Consider the following 18,996-nt stretch of genomic DNA (forward strand, 5'->3'; position numbering starts at 1 on the left):
GATCGCAAGAGTAGAGGATGAAGTTTCTTTTGTGAGGTCAGATTGATTGGTGCTAATTGAGATTCATGATGGTTTGTCTCCTTTCTCCTCAGAGGCTAATCCTGAGAAATTTAACAGCCGGTTCAGAAACAAAATGTTCTATGCAGGGGTAAGTGGAAAACACAAACAAACTCCTAAGACTCAAGTTCTCACAAAGTTTTCATTGCATTCAGGGTAATTAATGGAACGTTAGGATGAAATAGAAATCAACTAAATGTATTTTGTCATTCTTTTTGTAAACAATTCATCTATCATACATTCATGCAGCAAAAATGTATTCATTACAAAAAGTTTCCCAGTTGCAGTTCTCAAACTAATGCCCTGTTTTTACCTGGCATTAAGAGTTGGTCAGTCAGAAATCTGTAATCTAAGGTCACCTGGGGTCTGTTGTTTCTACCTTGCCTAAAAGGTCTGAGATGATTTGACAGATAGTGGATCTTTTATTTCTGATAACAAACCTTTTCAAGCAAGTTTGTGAATCAGATTCAAATCCCTCATCATCAGATTCAAATCCACTCATCCTCAAAATCGTTATCTGCAATGCAGTGACCGGCTGGTGACTAAGCAACAATGCAATGACATCATTTAATTAATAGTCAGTTACTATCAGATATGGAGCAAAGTTATATATAAAGTCCAGGAGATAAAATGATTAGTTAAATTATACGCAATAACTTCTCCATATTTTTCAGCCTATTTGTACAGTCTTGACTTTGTATTTAATAATTGGTTGAATTTTAGCTGAACTTTCTATATCACATGGCTTAACTGACTATTTAAATGAATTTAAATTAATCTCTGCATTTTGAGATTTATGAGTAGTGGTCTGCATCTTCTGCACTTCATTCAACTACTCACATATTAGCTGTTAACATTCAAATTTATAAATAATTAAATACATTTAAACAAAATAAAATAAATAAATAATATAAAAAACATTCAAATAATTATTTTCCACTAAAAATCTAATTTTCAACCACTTTATGGATATTGTTTATAGAGGTAGATCCATGAGCAGACTTTATCTGATTTTTTGGGTTTAATATGGCAAAATATGCTTGCATAAATTATCTAGAAACATGAAACGAGACAATAGAAGCAGCAGGTTTAGTTTCTGACCTGATCTGATAGCTACTAAATTATAGTGAATGGCCAGTGTGTGTCAAAAGGACTGGAAAGAGAATATTTTTTAAATGTTCTTCATCTTCACACCAAACCTAAGATTTCAGATAACAGTGTTTAAATCTCATCTGGAAACCATCTTTCAACAAGACTTCATATTATTCAAAGAATTAGTTCACTCACAAATTAAAATTCTTTTATTAGTTAATCATCCTCATGTCATTTTAACCCCCTGAGACCTTTGTTATTTTAGATATTTTAGATGAATCCCAAGAGCTCTCTGTCCCTCCATAGACAGCAATTGTCCTCAAGATGTCCAAAGTCCAAAAAGAGACCAAAAACAGTGTTAAAACATTACTTGTGACTTCAGTGGTTCAATTGAAGCTACATGAAACAGTTTGATCTTACAAAGCTATATGAAACAATTTGGGCATCAAAACACTGTAAAAATAACTTTGTTTGCCTAGGTCAGGTTGTACATTTACTATGGCTAATCCAATGCTTGTGTGTTACGCTTGTGACTAATGGCAAAGAATCATATTGTCTGTAGTAAACACACACCTTGACAATCTGATGAGGTTATAGGGGAGCAAAGTCATGTTTTCGGTTTACACTTTTTTTTTGTAGGTGATTATTTGTGGCTAATGTAGAACACATTTAAATACATGAATGTTTACATCTTGAAATCTATCCAGTCAAATGTGTTATTAATTATTATAGGTGGAAGTTGGTGGAAGTAGCCTTTGTCAACAATCAATGGATACAACTAAGCAGCTCAATGTTTTTTGCTTGATCATACAACATGAATAAATGATGCAAGTATATTTTTTTCTTCTACAGACAGCGTTTTCTGATTTCTTGATGGGCAGCTCCAAAGACCTGGCTAAGCACATCAGAGTAGTCGTATGTACACTGTTAAACTAAACAAATATTTTTTCTGGAGTCAATAAGAGAGGAAATACTGTAAATGTACATGCCTGTGTGTGGTTTGAAATGCAAATGATCATGCTGCGCATTTTAGGTTTGACTCTAAGTCCCGATATTTGCATGCTTGTTTGTCTGTTTGTGTTTCTTCCTCTTGGGCTTTAGCACTGGGATGTAGTGTGTCTAAGTTTGAGTCGAAAACTTTTTTCTGCTGACTGTTGGTTTGTTCTGCTGACTTGTTTAGTTTATGCTGCTTTCTTCTCTCTCATTCTCTGTAGTGTGACGGCACAGATTTGACCTCAAAAGTCCAGGATTTAAAGCTGCAATGCCTGGTCTTCCTAAATATCCCCAGGTAATGCACTAGATCATGTTTCTGTGCTTTGTATTTTAGAGTGCTTTGTGTATGCACATGTGCAGATTTGTTGTTATTGTCAATGTTGAAAATAATTAATCTACAAAATTTTTTTGTGAAAACTGCACTTAAGTCATGTGTTGCTTGTTTAAAACCACTTATTTAAAATGAATTGAAACAAAAACGATTCTTAAGATTTTAATTATTAAGAACTCAATTGTTTTATGTTCAATCCACTTAAATTTGTTAAATTAAATTGACTTAATCAAGTTGTGATGGAACAACTTGTAGGAATTGTGTGGAAGCTAGCGTTTTTTACAGTGTGTCACAGTTTTTTCAGGATTCTTTGATTAATAGAAACCTTAGTCCCACTTTATATTAAGTGACTTTAATAATTTTCTATACTTCAATTTAAGAATTTTAGGGTTCAACACTAAGGATTTTTTTTACTGACCCAATCAGGCCAGTGGTTCAGATTTTTACTTGTGCTGCCAAATTTTTCACTGGCCCCACCGAAAAAAAAGTTATTAGCTATCTCTTAGCCACATATTTTAGATTATGTATCAAAAGCCAAACATAACTGTATACAGAGGAGGCGGACTAACCAATAAGTGAGGTAAGCAGACGCTTAACCGCCCTGACCAATTCTAAGAAACCTATATTAATCATATAGCTCTTATACATTTTCTGTCATATATTGTCAAATCTATCTATAACCATTAATATTTTAAGGTTATTAATTCTTTTCAAAACAGGGGGCCCCCATGAATAGTGAATAGTGGAATGTTCCCTCCGTAGTGCATGTGCAAATATTAAACTCTAATCGTTCACAAAAATGTCTAAGTAACTGTACATATAGTTAGTTTGTGAACTTGTTTTTTATTTGTGAATTTAAGAAGATAAAGGTTCCTCGTAAAATATATTTTAACATGCCGTTTATTTAAAAACAAATAATTTTTTTTTTAATTAAAGGGCCCTTAAATCACCCCTGACAGTATACATACAGTACACTTGTTATTCAACAACGTTTCTTAAAATGCTATTGTGATGTAAATAAATTTCCCAAAGATCCTGATAAGTTATGTCTGTAAATCTAGAATTTAAATATTTAAAAAATGTTAATAAATGTATAATAAGCAAAATTCAAAGTGGTATGCTAACAAAAAGAGCAGTATTGAAAAAGTTTAAATGGACAGTATATTATTGCAGTTGTAAATTATTTAACAGAAGGTGAGCCACCTAGCTGAAATCAACATCCAATCAGATAAGAAGAACCGAAAAACAATATGGTGTTCTTCACAGAGAAGGTAGCATTTAAAGGCTTAAAAGTTCAAACTGTTTCTCGATTCTAAGACTGTATTTGCTTGCAATTGACTCATAGTCACAGGCAAATTAAACTTAAGTGACAAGGCAGTAAAGATCCTGTCTTCTGTCGTGAGCATCTCGCATGCTGGCCCCAGTCCATCGGGCAGTCTTTATTGTTGAGCCCTGCGTTTGGTACAATGCATGTATTGTGTACATACAGTACATGTTTTTACATTGTACATACAGTATACTTAAAAAAAAAATATCTGCATGTAATTAAATCTGTCAATGATTTCTGTATTTACATTCATAATTACACTGTTGACCCTTCCCTTACATCTAAACCGACCCTTAAACTGACAAGTCTGTCCCTAACCTCATCCACCTCAATAAGTGTTGTGCAATACAATATGAACACAATAAGTACATTGTATTTTTTGACGCAAGTACCTAATAATTTAGGCCACTTGTCCATTTCTTTCACAAAAACAAACACTTTTCAACAGTACTGTACTACTGATCAGTGCATCCTTCAGCTATAGATATATCTGTGTAAGGATCTGAATACAGTATTTGAATGTTCATGTTGATCTTAGGTACTGTGCGGGCACAATGCCATGGGGCAATCCGAGTGAGCATCATGACTTTGAGCCTCAGCGTCATGATGATGGCTGCATTGAGGTCATTGGATTCACAATGACATCACTGGTATGTTTCACCTCATTGAATGCATTTAAAGTGAGTTTTTCAAATGGAATTGTTTATTGGCTTGCGTTGTTTGTTGTGACTTTAGGCCACACTGCAGGTCGGAGGTCACGGTGAGAGGTTAAATCAGTGTCGCGAAGTCACCCTCACCACCTTTAAGTCAATCCCCATGCAGGTGGACGGCGAGCCTTGCAAACTAGCACCATCTGTTATTCACATTTCTTTGCGAAACCAGGCCAACATGGTGCAGAAAACTAAGAGACGTACATCTATACCACTGCTGAATGAGTGAGTGCAACATTTGACATCACACACTTGTAGGCCTGTCATAATATCATATGTTTACTATCAAACTAATTCCTGAAAGCAATATTATTACAACATTGCTATACTAGATTTACATCCATCCAAGATCCAAACACATTTCTGTTTCCCCATAATGTACAATGTTACGTCACTTCTTTTCTCACTGCGTCTGAAACCATTTGTTCAAAGATCCAGTCTCTTTCAAACCAAGTTCAGTTTTGTCCAAAAGCCTACTCAGCTCTGATTGGTCAAATTGCACAGATTTTATTTTGCACGTCAGAAAAAAACCCACCAATGTTATAATTTCAGCTATTAATCTCTTGTAAACACAGTAATATGAACAGTAATTATGGGATTTGTTTTACTTTGTCAATTTAAGCCCAAGCCCTCATCCTTTAGCATAGGGGTTCCCAAACTTTTCCACCCGCGACCGCCAAAATAACAGTGCTAGTGACTCACGACTCTCAATATCCTCTGAAGTGGTTATAAATACACAAACCTTGCACACAACGGTGCACAAATACCAATAGGCCCAAGTCTATCCATTGTTTAATTTCAGAAAATGCCACTCAGAGATCATCCTCCATGTTTAGTTGTGGTCTGAATTTATTTTTAATGAACGTGACTGTCGTAAAGGTGTCAGAAAGTTTAACCTGGTGCCATAAAATTAATCGACTGCTATTGCTGTTGCTGTGTAATGTTATAACGTAATCACCCCAGGAGGATGATGGCTTTTTATTTGCATTTTTAATGTAACAATTTTTTTTTCTTCTGTAGGTTAATTCTTCTAGTTTAATAAATTGAATTTGGTTTTTGGAAATCACCAAGCGACCCTCCCTCACTGTATCATGACCCCCTGGGGGGTCCCGATACCCTCTTTGGGAACCACTGCTTTAGAAGAGCATGCAAAGTGATTTTTATTTTCATAGCACAGGAAATAGCATGTTCTCAATAGACCATTTTGAGGGATGTAACAAAAACAATGTTCCTAACGTATTTCCTGCTTTACATTTATATTATATTTACATAAATAATGTTATGATAGCTGTTTTAACATCAAGTTATGATTGAATTGCCTCTTGTTGCAGTTATGAAATAGTTTGATAACAAGCAGGAAATGTTTATGGGCCAAGGACACATATTGAAATGGTCTATATGTCAGCAACACAAAGTCACGTAGCAAACTTCTGCAGTGTTTGAGGGTCAAAAGAGGCAATGTTCACCCACAACCAGTAAAGCCATTATGCTAATCGTTTGCATAAACCGACATAGGTTTGTGCAGGAAGTAAGACTGGAATTATTACTTACCCATTCCAGGCACTTCAAAATAAGTTCTTTCTTTAAGGAAACAATATTTATACAATATCAGGGTGTCCGCGGGGTCTTAAAAAGTATTAAAAGTTGATTAAACAATTATGAGAAAATTAAGGCCATTAAAAGGTACTATAAAGTCTTACGTTTTTACAAGGTCTTAAATTTTGTTCAAGCGTTGACCAAAGTGTTTGACTCCAAAAGAGCATAAATATATTTACTTTCCTCCTAATATTAACAACAACATGCTCAATCCACGTGATTGATTCGGGCCGGGGCACGTCCAGCCAAGCTCCTCCGTCCAGGTGATGTCACGTAGTTTGCGACAAACATGGGAAGGTGATGTGACGCTCCTCACATGTAGCAAAACCATAGAGCAAAACAGATGGGAAATTGGGAAAATGTAAGTTTGCGTACTCCTGGTTGAAGAAAGACGAGTTTAATCAGCGGCTGAAGCCTGTAGCTGACAACAACCGTGTAATATTAACAACTGTTTATTAGGGTAAAGGTTTGATACTGATTAGAACTTGAAGTGGCGATGAGGTCTTAAAATATTCTGAGAAGGTTTTTAAATAGTCTTAAAAAGGTATTGGAATTACCTTTAGGATCACTGCATATACCCTGAATGCTACATGTATCATGCTTCCTTGATCTTTGACACTTGGAGACCTTTTTTATCTAAATGTTTTTATCACCTTAACTTTTTTTTATCACCTTTTTTATTTGAAAGAACATTTTTCTCAAACAGATAAATGAAAAGAGCATAATAGAGACTCTTAAAAGTAATTGTCAGTTCGGTTCATCTTTGATAGGTTTCATTTAGTCTTTTCCTCTTTTTGCCCAATGAATCATTCAAAATAAGGATGTGTAGAGGGGGTGACTATAAGTGCACTGGATATAAGCTATGTATCGCTGATTGTTGATCAACATGTCGTGTTGAGGGGGTGTTTGACTCCATGTCTTATTCATGGAATTCAAAAGACACCCACAATGGCAAACTAATGCAGTTTTATTTTTGTATGCGTTGAGTTTATGTGGGTTGAGATGTTTGTTTGCCAGTAATATTAATGGCACTCTTTACAATGTGACAGTATTGTTATGTGTAATATTATATATAAAGTATTTTCATAATTTACTCTATCCTATTTTTCCTTTGGTTTGGGTTGGGTGTAATTATGTAGTAAATAAAAAAAATTAGGTGAATTATCTATTTTTATCTTTATTTATTTATTTATTTATTTATTTATTTATTTATTTATTTTAAAAGTTCATTTATAAAAAAATGAGTTATTTTTAATATCACTATATTGAAACCTCCAATTTTGTATAGTAAGTGTGTAATTAAGAATAAGGTCTGCAATTTTTGAATAAGATTTAAAGAGCATGACTTTAAAAGGACAGCAGTATCCAAATGCACACCTACAGGTGCACACAAAAACACACATTCACGCACACACAAATTTTAAAGTGCTAAGTTAGCTAATGTTTAATAAACAGTCAGAGCGAGCGGAAAGTTAAACTGCTGGATTGATGTGTCTCTTTATTGAGCTGTTACTGAACGTGTGACAATTTAGTATGATTTATTTGCTCTCTCAGTCTCATTTCTTTTCCGTGTCACCTGAAGTGAATAAATGACCCTCATAAATGACTGCTAAGGACAGACAAGCTTGCTTAGTCCTGCTGAAATTAGATAATCGCTCTCTCTGGGGTTTTGTTCATTTCACACCTGGCTGCTTCAAGGTGAGCACATTGTATCGACGGCAGATAGACCCATAATGAAACCACGGTTAAAAAGCTAAATATCGGAAGTGGAGACAGATTTAATTAGTGTGGCGACAGCTGGGCCATTTAGTGAAATGCGAGATGCTGTTTCCAGCCCTGACAGCCATCACAGCATGCTCACTATGATATGCCACTGTTATTGAAACTTCAGTTCGTGATGAATATCTTTTGTTTGAGTGTACAGTATGTTTTTTTAAACTATAATCTTTTTCTATCAAGCAGCCAGCAACCATTTCCAGAACGACTACGGATCAGAGTGAGCCGCATCAGCATGCATGATTATGAAGCTCTGCACTACGACAAGGAGAAGCTCAAAGAAGCTTGTGAGTATGAAACATGAACATTAATATTACAGTCCTGCTACCATAATAATAATAATAATAATAACCACAAAAATAATGTAAAGATTGCAGTTTTGTAATTTTGTAAGTTTGAAATTGTACATTTTAAGTTTTAAAACTTGTTCCTTTTCATTTTTACGGCTAATATGTCATAACTGGATTTAAATGTTACCACATTTTTAATTCAAAACGGCAAAGTATGGGGTAAATAGTTACAAAACTAGACAATGACTGTTGATCATTTAATGTTTTATTGTAACATTAAAATTTCTTTTCTTTTTTACTGTTAACACAACTTGTCTTCTTTGATTTTATTCATTTTATCAGTGACAAGTGCAGTTAGATTGCAGACCAACCTAAAATATAACCTCAAAATCTGGCCATTACTAATTATAGGATGAACTTGTCCCCTTTAAATGTTGTTCGTAAAACATCATTGGAGTTGCTCTTCAGTGGTTGGGCTTTCAGCAGTGACGTATACATTATTACACGGAACTGAACTAAACTGATCTTCAGCTGTAAAAAACGGCACTGAACTAAAGCAGTTTCAGTTTACTAGAAGCTGCTTTGAAACAGTCTACTTTGTAAAAAGCACTATAGAAATAAAGATGAATTGAATAGAATTGGGATTATGATACAGATTAGTTCACTCAAAAAAGGACAGAAACATCCCAGATTTTCTTTTGTGTGTTAAAGATTATCAGAAGGTTATGGATATGAAAGAAGTAAGGGCAATAACGTTTATTCTGGTTGCCTGATCGGTCTAAGAGTGCCCAAGTCAAGCTGTGTGCTCATTTCTATTTCCCAGCACTAGGTGTCGTCCCATCACTACACTCGATATGGTGTGTGCTGATGGAATTTAGCGGCTCTTTTACAATACATTCAGCCATAGCTTTATGCCCCTTTTAAGATTTGACATGGAGTATTTTGCCGATCCATCAGCAATGTTAGCATCACACATTTCTAGTTTTGATTGAATATATTACAAACGGGTTTCAAAATTCAAGTCTAGTATGATAAATTGTTTGTGAATATTTAAGAGAGCAGTAGGGACAGGAAGTGTATGCAGTTATAATCAAGCTATGTTTTAATAAGCATACATATAAAGTAGTGAATATGCATCACCCTGAGACCAGTTGTGCTATGATTAATATATACAGTTGAATTCAGACTTATTAGCCCCCCTTTGAATTTTTTTTTTCTTTTTTAAATATGTCCTAAATGATGTTTAACAGAGCAAGGAAATTTTTAAAGAATGTCTGATAACATTTTTTCTTCTGGAGAAAGTCTTATTTGTTTTATTTCAGCTAGAATAAAAGCAGTTTTAAATTTTTTATGAACCATTTTAAGGTCAAAATTATTAGCCCCTTTAAGCTATATATTTTTTTCGATAGTCTACACAACAAACCATCGTTATACAATACCTTGCCTAATTACCCTAACCTGCCTAGTTAACCTAATTAACCCAGTGAAGCCTTTAAATGTCACTTAAGGCTGTATAAAAGTGTCTTGAAAAATATCTAGTCAAATATTATTTACTGTCATCATGGCAAAGATAAAATAAATCAGTTATTAAAACTATTATGTTTAGAAATGTGTTGAAGAAATCTTCTCTCCGTTAAACAGAAATTGGGGAAAAAATAAACAAGCGGGCTAATAATTCTGACTTCAACTGTAGATCCTGGATGACAGTCACATTACGATCACATTAGCCTGTAGGTCTGACTTAAAAAAAACAGAAAGTAAAAAAGAAAGATTTCCTTTAGTTTGACAGAATTCATCCATTTAAAGTGCTTGTCAACTACGTGAAAGTGGTTCTCTCTTTTCTGTTCACACACTCAATCTGTACTCTTTCATTTGTGCTACAAAAATAAACCACACGTCCCTGTGTCTCGTCAGCTCACTGCTGTCAGTCCCTCTTCGCTCTTCTGAAGAGCCTTGACAATACCACCAACTCAACAGAAAGAGCGAGAGCACGGAGAACAAACCTGAATTGAATTTAGGAACGACTGCTCAGATGTTGCTAAGCAACCCAACATTCCTCAATGGAGGAGACCTCTCCCATATCTCGCTGTTCTCTCTCCACTCGTCTCTTCCCACTTTCCCCGTCGCCCCTCTCTCACTTTCTCGCTCCCCACTTTGTCAGAGAAACTCGGCGACTTCTTGAGAAAGCTCATTTAATTTGGAAATATTACCCTGGCTCTCTAAAGCCATCAAGACTCACTGCTCACTGGTAGGACTGTAGTTTTTCTCCAGCTTTAAAATGTGCATTGCTGCATCTTCATGATGTTAAGGGTGGTTGAGTGTGTCATTGCCCAGTTGGGATCTCAGTGTGAGATCTTTGCTTTTTTCCCCATTTCCCTCTAAATTGAGTTGGAGTTGAGAATGTCCATATGCATGAGAGGACACGTACCCTCAGCAGCCACTGCACTGCGTGAACATCATATTTCATCAGATTCTTTCAATGACACGTATAAGAGCAGGCCTACAGCTGCATGTCTACAAAATGCCTACAGTGATTTAGACTGTAGTGCAGACAAAATGGCTTTGGCCTATTACTGTCAGCCCTCGTTTCATGAGGAGTCTCTGGATTCCTTTGAATGAGTTGGATTGGGTCTAAGCCACTGCATGTTGAATACAACTGCCATAAATCATCTCCATCAACACATACAGCTTACAGAGATTGACCAGGACACAGAGACAGAGACGAATTTTACCTTCAATGCTTTAAATTCTTTCTTTCTTTCTTTGTTTCTTTCTTTGTTTCTTTCTTTCTTGCTTTCTTTCTTTCTTTCTTGCTTTCTTTCTTTCTTGCTTTCTTTTTTTCCTTCCTTCCTTCCTTCCTTCCTATCTACCTACCTACCTACCTACCTACCTACCTACCTACCTACCTACCTTCATTCAAACTTGCTTTCTTTGTTAAATTGTTAATTGTTAAATATTTATATTATATAGAATGTAATATTTACATTCTATTCATATTAAACCTTATGTACTGTTGTGGATGTTTTCATCCACTCTGGGGTGATTTTGTGTCTTAATTTGGCCATAACTTTATCTGTTTCAGCTAGCAGAAGGATTTTTGGTGACATCTTATTTTGACACATTTTTTGAGAAAATACTATTTAAATAATTTTTAAAAACTAAACAATACACTCTGGGCAAATTTACTACCCCTTTGTTATGTTAGGGATGAAAACATCCCATGAATTAAACTGCTGTAAAATGCGTCAGATAAATATTTTTTCCTATTTGTTTGCATAAATCTGTTAATCAACCTTAGTCCTGATCAAAACTACTAAATGTGGACTACTAAAAGTGGACTGAATTTTTTTTGGACTGAAAGTCTTAGATATGTAAAACAATATTGCCTTTGATGCATTGTTTTTGATTAATTTTATTTTTTTTCTCCCTCATTGACTGTTGGTGGCTGTTTTTGCCCCATTGACTTCCATTATAGCCAGATTTTTTGATTGCAAAACCATGACACCATATAATCATGCATTTTTGATTGTTGGTCGTTTTTTGATTGATTGTTGGAGGTAAAATGTGTAATTTTTACTGTTGATCATCAGTTGGCACCATTAACCCTTCAGATAGGCATGTGCAAATAAAAAAACGTAGTTTCTGGATTTTATATGGAGAATAACAGCAAATTAAAGTGTGTGTATGTGTGTTTTTGAGTTTGTGAGAGTGACCTTTACGCACTTACCTTGGTGCGTCTGAGAAAATCAAAATATGCATCTCAGCTCTCAGAACTACATGGAGTAAAGAAAAACAAAGACTTTGTATTTATGCACCATCAAATGTGGTTATAATGGAAGTCAATGGGCTCAAACACTGAGTTCAAAACTCTTTTCAAATGAGTAGAATTAACTTTCAGTTAATTTTGAGTTAACTACACTCATTTCTTTTAATAAAGTTGGCTGTTGGGTTTTACAGTGCATGTAACTGAATTCAGGGTAAATTAGCTCAAATTTAAGGGTAGAATTTTGTCCTTTGTCCTGATAGTTTGGGCAGTGGGTGAGGATCTTTATTTTTTCCTTCCCTTTTCTTTCCTTCCTTCCTTCCTTCCTTCCTTCCTTCCTTCCTTCCTTCCTTCCTTCCTTCCTTCCTTCCTTCCTTCCTTCCTTCCTTCCTTCCTTCCTTCCTTCCTTCCTTCCTTCCTTCCTTCCTTCCTTCCTTCCTTCCTTCCTTCTACTCTCTTTTTTAATTCAAATTTCATCTCCCTCTGCTGATCAGTATCTCCTGAGAGGAGAAATATGGGCCAAATTTTTAAAAATGTGCAGCAGACTGTTACTGTGCGAATGATGGAAAGATTCTGTTTCTTCTCCTCATCTCTCTTTCTAACTTCTCGTTTCTTGTCTTTCCATCCTTATTGCAGCGATTCCACTGGGTCTCATCGTTGTCCCTGGAGACAGTGATTTGGAAACCTGCCGAGCTCACATCGAGAGACTACAGGAGGTAAAAAATGAGAGGGTGGGGTTAACAGATGGGAGAGGGGTAAAAGTGAGAAATGAAGAGGACAGGAAAAGAGAGAGGAGGAGAGAGGTGTTAGAGTTTGATTAATGATGGGAACAGTCAGTCACAGTAAGAGTATAATATAGGGAGAAGTTTTACTGCATTACATATAGTACAAAACAGTGGCGCTTGGTTAGTTTGTCCTGCAGGACCCAGATTTGCAAATGGTGACATAGTATAAGAATTTTTTTAATTCTACAATATTGTTAAAACAAAAATCAGGACTTAATAATAGTTCATGAAATTATTTAAAGAGCCCCTGTTACGCATTAAAAAGGTAATATTTTGGGTTTGGGGGTCTTCAACAACAGGCTGATACAGGGGCGTAGTAACCGGGGGAGGGGGGGATCCGTCCCCCTCACTTTTAGAAACAGACCATTTATAAACAGGTGATTAATAATTATATGAACGTATGATCTCATATAGCCGTCTCATATAGCTAATTTGCACTGATTGGTCCGATGACCCAGGCTGTTGCGATTGGTCGACTGCGTTCAGCATGAGGCATAGAGAAATGCTTACCATGGCTTATTAACATTGTTGAAGTAGTCAGAGTGCAGAGTATATGTGTGAGCCCATTGCAGGAGTGCATTAAAGCAATGCAGTTTAACACCAGCATATTTCTCTATTCTTAACCATAAGTAAAAACAGTGATACACATTCAGTATTAATCCACACAGTGGCAAAAGCTGAACTATTTTGAAACCTGACTGCCGCAAGTGTGCAGAAAAGCTGATGGTAGCCATAGCAACGTTTAAAAAAGTTTAGGTAACTCAAACCATTTGAGGAAACTGATTGCAACAAACCATTTAAGTTCAAAAACTAATCCTAAAGAGTACTGTAAACTTAATCCTTTTGAGTAAACGAAGCAATTTGAGCACAGTAAAACCCAATAAATGAAGAGAAATCAAACCAACTGAGTACTGTAAAACCCAATAAGTTAAGGCAACTCAAACCGTTTGAGGAAAAAACACTTTTGCAAACCCAGATTTGCAAATGGTGACATAGTATTAGAATTTTTAAAATTCTACAATATTATTAAAACAAAAATCAGGACTTAATAATAGTTTGTGAAATTATTTAAAGAGCCCCTGTTGCTCATTACAAAAGGTCATATTTTGGTTTTGGGGGTCTTTAACAACAGGCTGATATGCATTCAAGGTCAAAAACACTTTCATTGTCCGATACCTAATTATCCCAATGACTCCCATGTGATTCGTTTAGCGATTCATTTGTTTTACTGAATCTAATAACACATTCAGTATTAATCCACACAGTGGCAAAAGCTGAACTATTTTGAAACTTGACTGCCGCAAGTGTGCAGGAAAGCTGATGGTGGCCATAGCAACGACAAACGGCAGAGGATCGCGAGCTCACAAACAAATTTAAATCTGTAAACAAAGCAGCACGTGTTGTGTTTTCAACGTGGTTTTAGACGCGATATGAGAATATAAAGAGTAAACCAGATACAGTACAAGTCACGTTGAGCTATTACAAGTAACAAGACACAATTAAATACATCATTTGCTAGAGAAAACAAAGAGACAACCATTTTAATTGCACTTAATTTACTTACACTTGTGAAATGGAGGAAGGAACTGATCCATCAAAGATTTGACAAAGTTCCATACATCAATAGTCTTTTCTGATCCTTCCTTAAACAAACGGCTGACGAATCCCCCGTTGTTAGCGTGTAGATTGCTGAAGCACTCGTCAGAAAAATGACGGGAACACAGCACAAGGCTGGGGCTATAATGCTGAGGTATTTTTGCAAAAATAAACTTCAACCACTGACTCTTCACGACCTCATCTTTGGGTAGAGAAAATGACAATAACTTTCCCTCACAGTTCAGAGCACAGCGTCTTCGCGACATGATTCAACTGGGATCTGCTACAGTGTTTGTCGTTTTTTTTCTTTCTACAGTGATTGTGGGCAGGGCCGGGGGTTTTAAGTTTCCTGGGTCTGTGCGCAAAACAAATGGGCGGGGCTTGAGTTCCGTATTGACGTCACGCCGACATGGCTAAAGATTCATTACCATGGCGATACATTTGAGCCACTCTAAGTTGACTCTTTTATAGACGAATCAATAGTTTTAAACACAGCACACTTTCAGATATAAGCCTTAGCTGGATATTTCACTTCACTTAGAACTGTGTTACACACTGCATGGAAGGTCATTTTCAAAAACCCATAATAGGGGCTAGTTTTTCACGTCATTTTTGATCAACGGTTTTGGAACGCTGAGTAAATGTTGACGGGAGTTTTTTGTTTTTAACTTTCCAGTTAGATTATGCACATGTTGTTCGATTGTTATGTTTTGATACTGCTGTACATTTACTTATTTACCATAAACAATTTAAGATCATCATGAAGCATAATGAATGCAGTCACATATTAACAAATTAAAGCTTTTTTGTATTGTGTTTCTCAAAACTCCTTCACCAAAATGTGTTATTAATAATACAATATCTCAACATAATACCAAACATTTGTAAAATGACATTAACAGTGACAGTTTTTTCTCAATTTTTGATAATGCCATGCCCTCTAGCCATACATTTATGGTGAAAGTAAATTGCACACAAACCATGTTTGTCCTTTATCAGGTGATCCAATATTCAACCTTTAAATAACATCAATGCAAAGTAGTACTCTAGTTTGACTGGACACATAACCTTCAACATCAAGTTAAAATAAGAACTTCTATTCACTATAAATGGTTTAGAATTACTTACTCTTGTCACTTCTGTATCCTCAGTTTATTGTTTAAGTGAACTTTAGAATATGCATTTTTCAAAGCTCACAATTTGAAAACCATTGGTGTAGAATATCTCATTTTTTCATGACTCCCCATACTATCCATTAGGGCTGCACCATATTGGAAAAATCTGACATTGCTATGTTTTATTTTTCTGCGGTAAATATTGCAATATATAAACAATTTCACCAGATGACTTAATCTGCTATTTAGAAATAATTTATTCATTTAGATCGATTGGACTGATTCTGTAGGAAAGTAAATCATTTATAAAAAATACTAAATAATAATTAATTTCAAACAAAGATACCAAATAATATTCAGGTGCAGAATTTTAATATTCAAATGCAAAATAACAAAATCAAAATCAAAATTATTATTTATTTAAGTTACAAATGGTAAAATTTCTTATATTTTTTATATTACTGTGTTTTCCAAACAATATTTTTTATCAATCAAATACATTCTTAGTTTGCTTACATAAAGTCTTGTGAAAAATGAGCAATTGTTCCATATTAGGACATAAAAAATTATCTGATCTTTTTGGCAGGTAATAAAACAAAACCTCAGATGACAACACGTACTGTAGCCTGAACAAAAATTATTTAGGCACCGCTAATCAATTTTTAAACTTATTTAGCTTAAGGTATTCAGATCATTGATGTTAATAGATTTGTGAACACAAAACAATTCCCTCACACTGTCCTTAATGCGTAGAAAAGAAAGGTTGTCAAAGGTCTCAAATATTGCAAAAGCAATTAACTCCCAAAAAGAAATCATGAGTTCAAAATGTGCCCACAATCAAAAATATGCATTTACCTTTTTCTCTCTCTTTGTTGCAGCTCACAATTTGAAAACCATTGATGTAGAATTTCTCATTTTTTCATGACCCCCCCATACTACCCATTAGGGCTGCACCATATTGGAAAAATCTGACATTGCGGTGTTTTGTTTTTCTGAGATAAATATTGCAATATAAAAACTTAAACTGCTATTTAGAAATAATTTATTCGTTTAAATCGATTGGACTGATTCTGTAGGGAAGTGAATTGTTCATAAAATATCAAATATTAACTAATTACAACTAAAGATAACTGTGAAATAACCTGTTTTAGGGAAAATCAAATAGTATTCAGGTGCAGAAATTAAAGAATCAAATGTAAAATAACACTGCAAAAGTCTTTACTGTATAAATAATTCAAAATTGTTCTTAATTCAAGTTACATATGGTAAAATTTCTTGTTCCCAAACACTTTGAACGCTGTCAGTCCTTAAAAACATGTGCTAATGAAAAACTCACTCCATTTTGGTGGAACACTGCATTAACTACACTATTCTCCTAATGTTTCCTAAATGGTTTCTCCTGATTAACTATAATCATAACTGAACATTGTAGATCTTACAATGTCACTTTTGCTGATGCGCACATTGCGATATTGATGCTAAAATTATATACAGTATTGTGCATCCCTACCATCCATGTTCCCATCAAAAAAAAATAACTAAAAATCTGTGGTTACAAAAATATGAAATATTTAATAAGTTGTAATACACACGAACAACCCCATATAGTTTGATTTTGTTGTCAAATAGAAAGCAAGAGTAAGGAAAATATGACACACACACACACACACACACACACTCACACACACACACGCACGCACGCACGCACGCACGCACGCACGCACGCACGCACGCACACACACACACACACACACACACACACACACACACACACACACACAGTACAACAGATCACAATAAAATAGAAATAGAATATTCTTCAAAAACAGAAGTAGTCTCATTCACATGCTCACATTCATATATGCTGTATGATCTTCTCCCAGAGGTCACTGTTGTTCCACTGTCTGCTGCAGATGATTGAAAAATCATATATATATATATATATATATATATATATATATATATATATATATATATATATATATATATATATATATATATGATGGTGTGTGTGTGCTAGAGTTAGAGTTAGTAGGCTGTGTGGGTGATTTGATCTCCTGGGGTTTATGTGTGTGTGTGTGTATCTAATGTAATGGGGTCTCCTGCAGGACTTTGTGTCGTGTCACCCGTCTCTGCAGCGGCTGGTGCTCCAGGTGGGTGAGACACCTGCGAGAGGTGAGACAGGAGCACTTTCAGGAACAAGACTGGAAATACAGCCTGCGCAAAGAGTCTAGAAAACTAAACCGAGCGCTGTTACTAGAGCCCATCAGCTTTTGACGGACATTTATCCACAAACCCAAACTTTTAAAATCTCTAAAAATAGACTCGGAGGCAGACATGTTTACCGGGAGAGTGCGTAAACCTCCAAAGAGATCAAATAAGCAGGAGAGTTTGTTTTCAGATAGAGCTTAACATGATCTCTAAAGCAGAATGTTCTGAAATTCATCCTAAATCTCACCCACATCATTTTCGGTAAGATTAGAGCACTCTAGCGCCTCCTAGACACTAGTCGCTTTGCAGACGTGAAGAAAGCCCTCATTAGTTCGGCATTCCCTTATGACAGATGTTATGGGTGAAGCTTCAAATAAGCACAAATTATAGGAAGCGCTTGCTAAGCTAAATCCACTTGCTCTGGATATTTCCCCTGGGTCCTAAGTGCTCCCGTGTGCTTTGTGTGGATACCTTCAGTCGTGTTTAGCTTCTGTCGAGAATGGCAGCTTACTGTATAGTGATGGCGCATGCAGTTGTTGTGTTCATTGCTTGTGGAAGCTGTGAGTGAAGTCTTGACTCTGTTGCATGACTTAGATGTAGATCTTCAAGTGGCAGTTTAGAGCTTTGTAGAGAGAAATGAATTGATGTGACAAGCAATAATGGCATGTCTGTCTGTGTTTGGTGGTGAAAGTGAACTTTTCCTTTTGTTTGATTGACATGAACTGACATTAATCAGAACTCTGTCTTTTTTCTCTTCCCATCTTCCACCCCGTTTGTTCTTCACATTCACAGGAAGGTGACGGGACCAAATCAAAGGCTTTGTCGTCTCAGAGGCTATCACCTAAGTGGTGCTTTCTCGACTGTGAGTATTATTTTTCACAGTGAATTTGGTGCTAGAATTGAGAGAGTCAAATCTAGGGTACTGAACAACAAATGTGCCATGGTGGCCCTCAAGGATGTGGGCTGGAGTTGTGTTTTTATCAGTGCACAAAGCTGTAGGTGTCTGCAGTGAATAAAATGGCAAAGAGTAAAGGTCAGAGATTAAAACCATGAGTCAGACTCACAAAATACTCACTTATCAGTGGCAGAATCAAAGCGAGGAACAGAGAAAGAGTCATGAATCATGTTAAAGAACAGAATCTATTTGGTCATTTCAGAGGCAAGGTGATTACTATCATTAACTTATTGATTATTTACTGTGTTGGGTAAGTTACTTAAAAAACGATTACAAATTACTGACTACTAGAAAATTGTAATCCGTTTACATTACTAATTACTGTAATCAGATTACTAATTCCTTTACTTTGAAGTTACTTTTAAAACATTTAAAATATACCTATAAAAATACAAAATA

General features: G+C 35.5%; 1 protein-coding gene across 1 annotated transcript in view; it reads left to right on the forward strand.

The window, feature by feature from the left end:
• dgkza (diacylglycerol kinase, zeta a) overlaps positions 1-18,996 on the forward strand; it is a 105,033-nt gene that overhangs the window by 38,244 nt on the left and 47,793 nt on the right. The window contains 9 exon segments of the mRNA XM_056461869.1: positions 93-148; positions 2,002-2,064; positions 2,364-2,437; positions 4,339-4,450; positions 4,536-4,735; positions 8,069-8,169; positions 12,572-12,651; positions 17,540-17,584; positions 18,435-18,504. Of these exon segments, the coding sequence (XP_056317844.1) occupies positions 93-148; positions 2,002-2,064; positions 2,364-2,437; positions 4,339-4,450; positions 4,536-4,735; positions 8,069-8,169; positions 12,572-12,651; positions 17,540-17,584; positions 18,435-18,504 (801 nt within the window).

Source organism: Danio aesculapii, chromosome 7 (genome assembly GCF_903798145.1).
Source record: "Danio aesculapii chromosome 7, fDanAes4.1, whole genome shotgun sequence".
Lineage (NCBI taxonomy): Eukaryota > Metazoa > Chordata > Actinopteri > Cypriniformes > Danionidae > Danio > Danio aesculapii.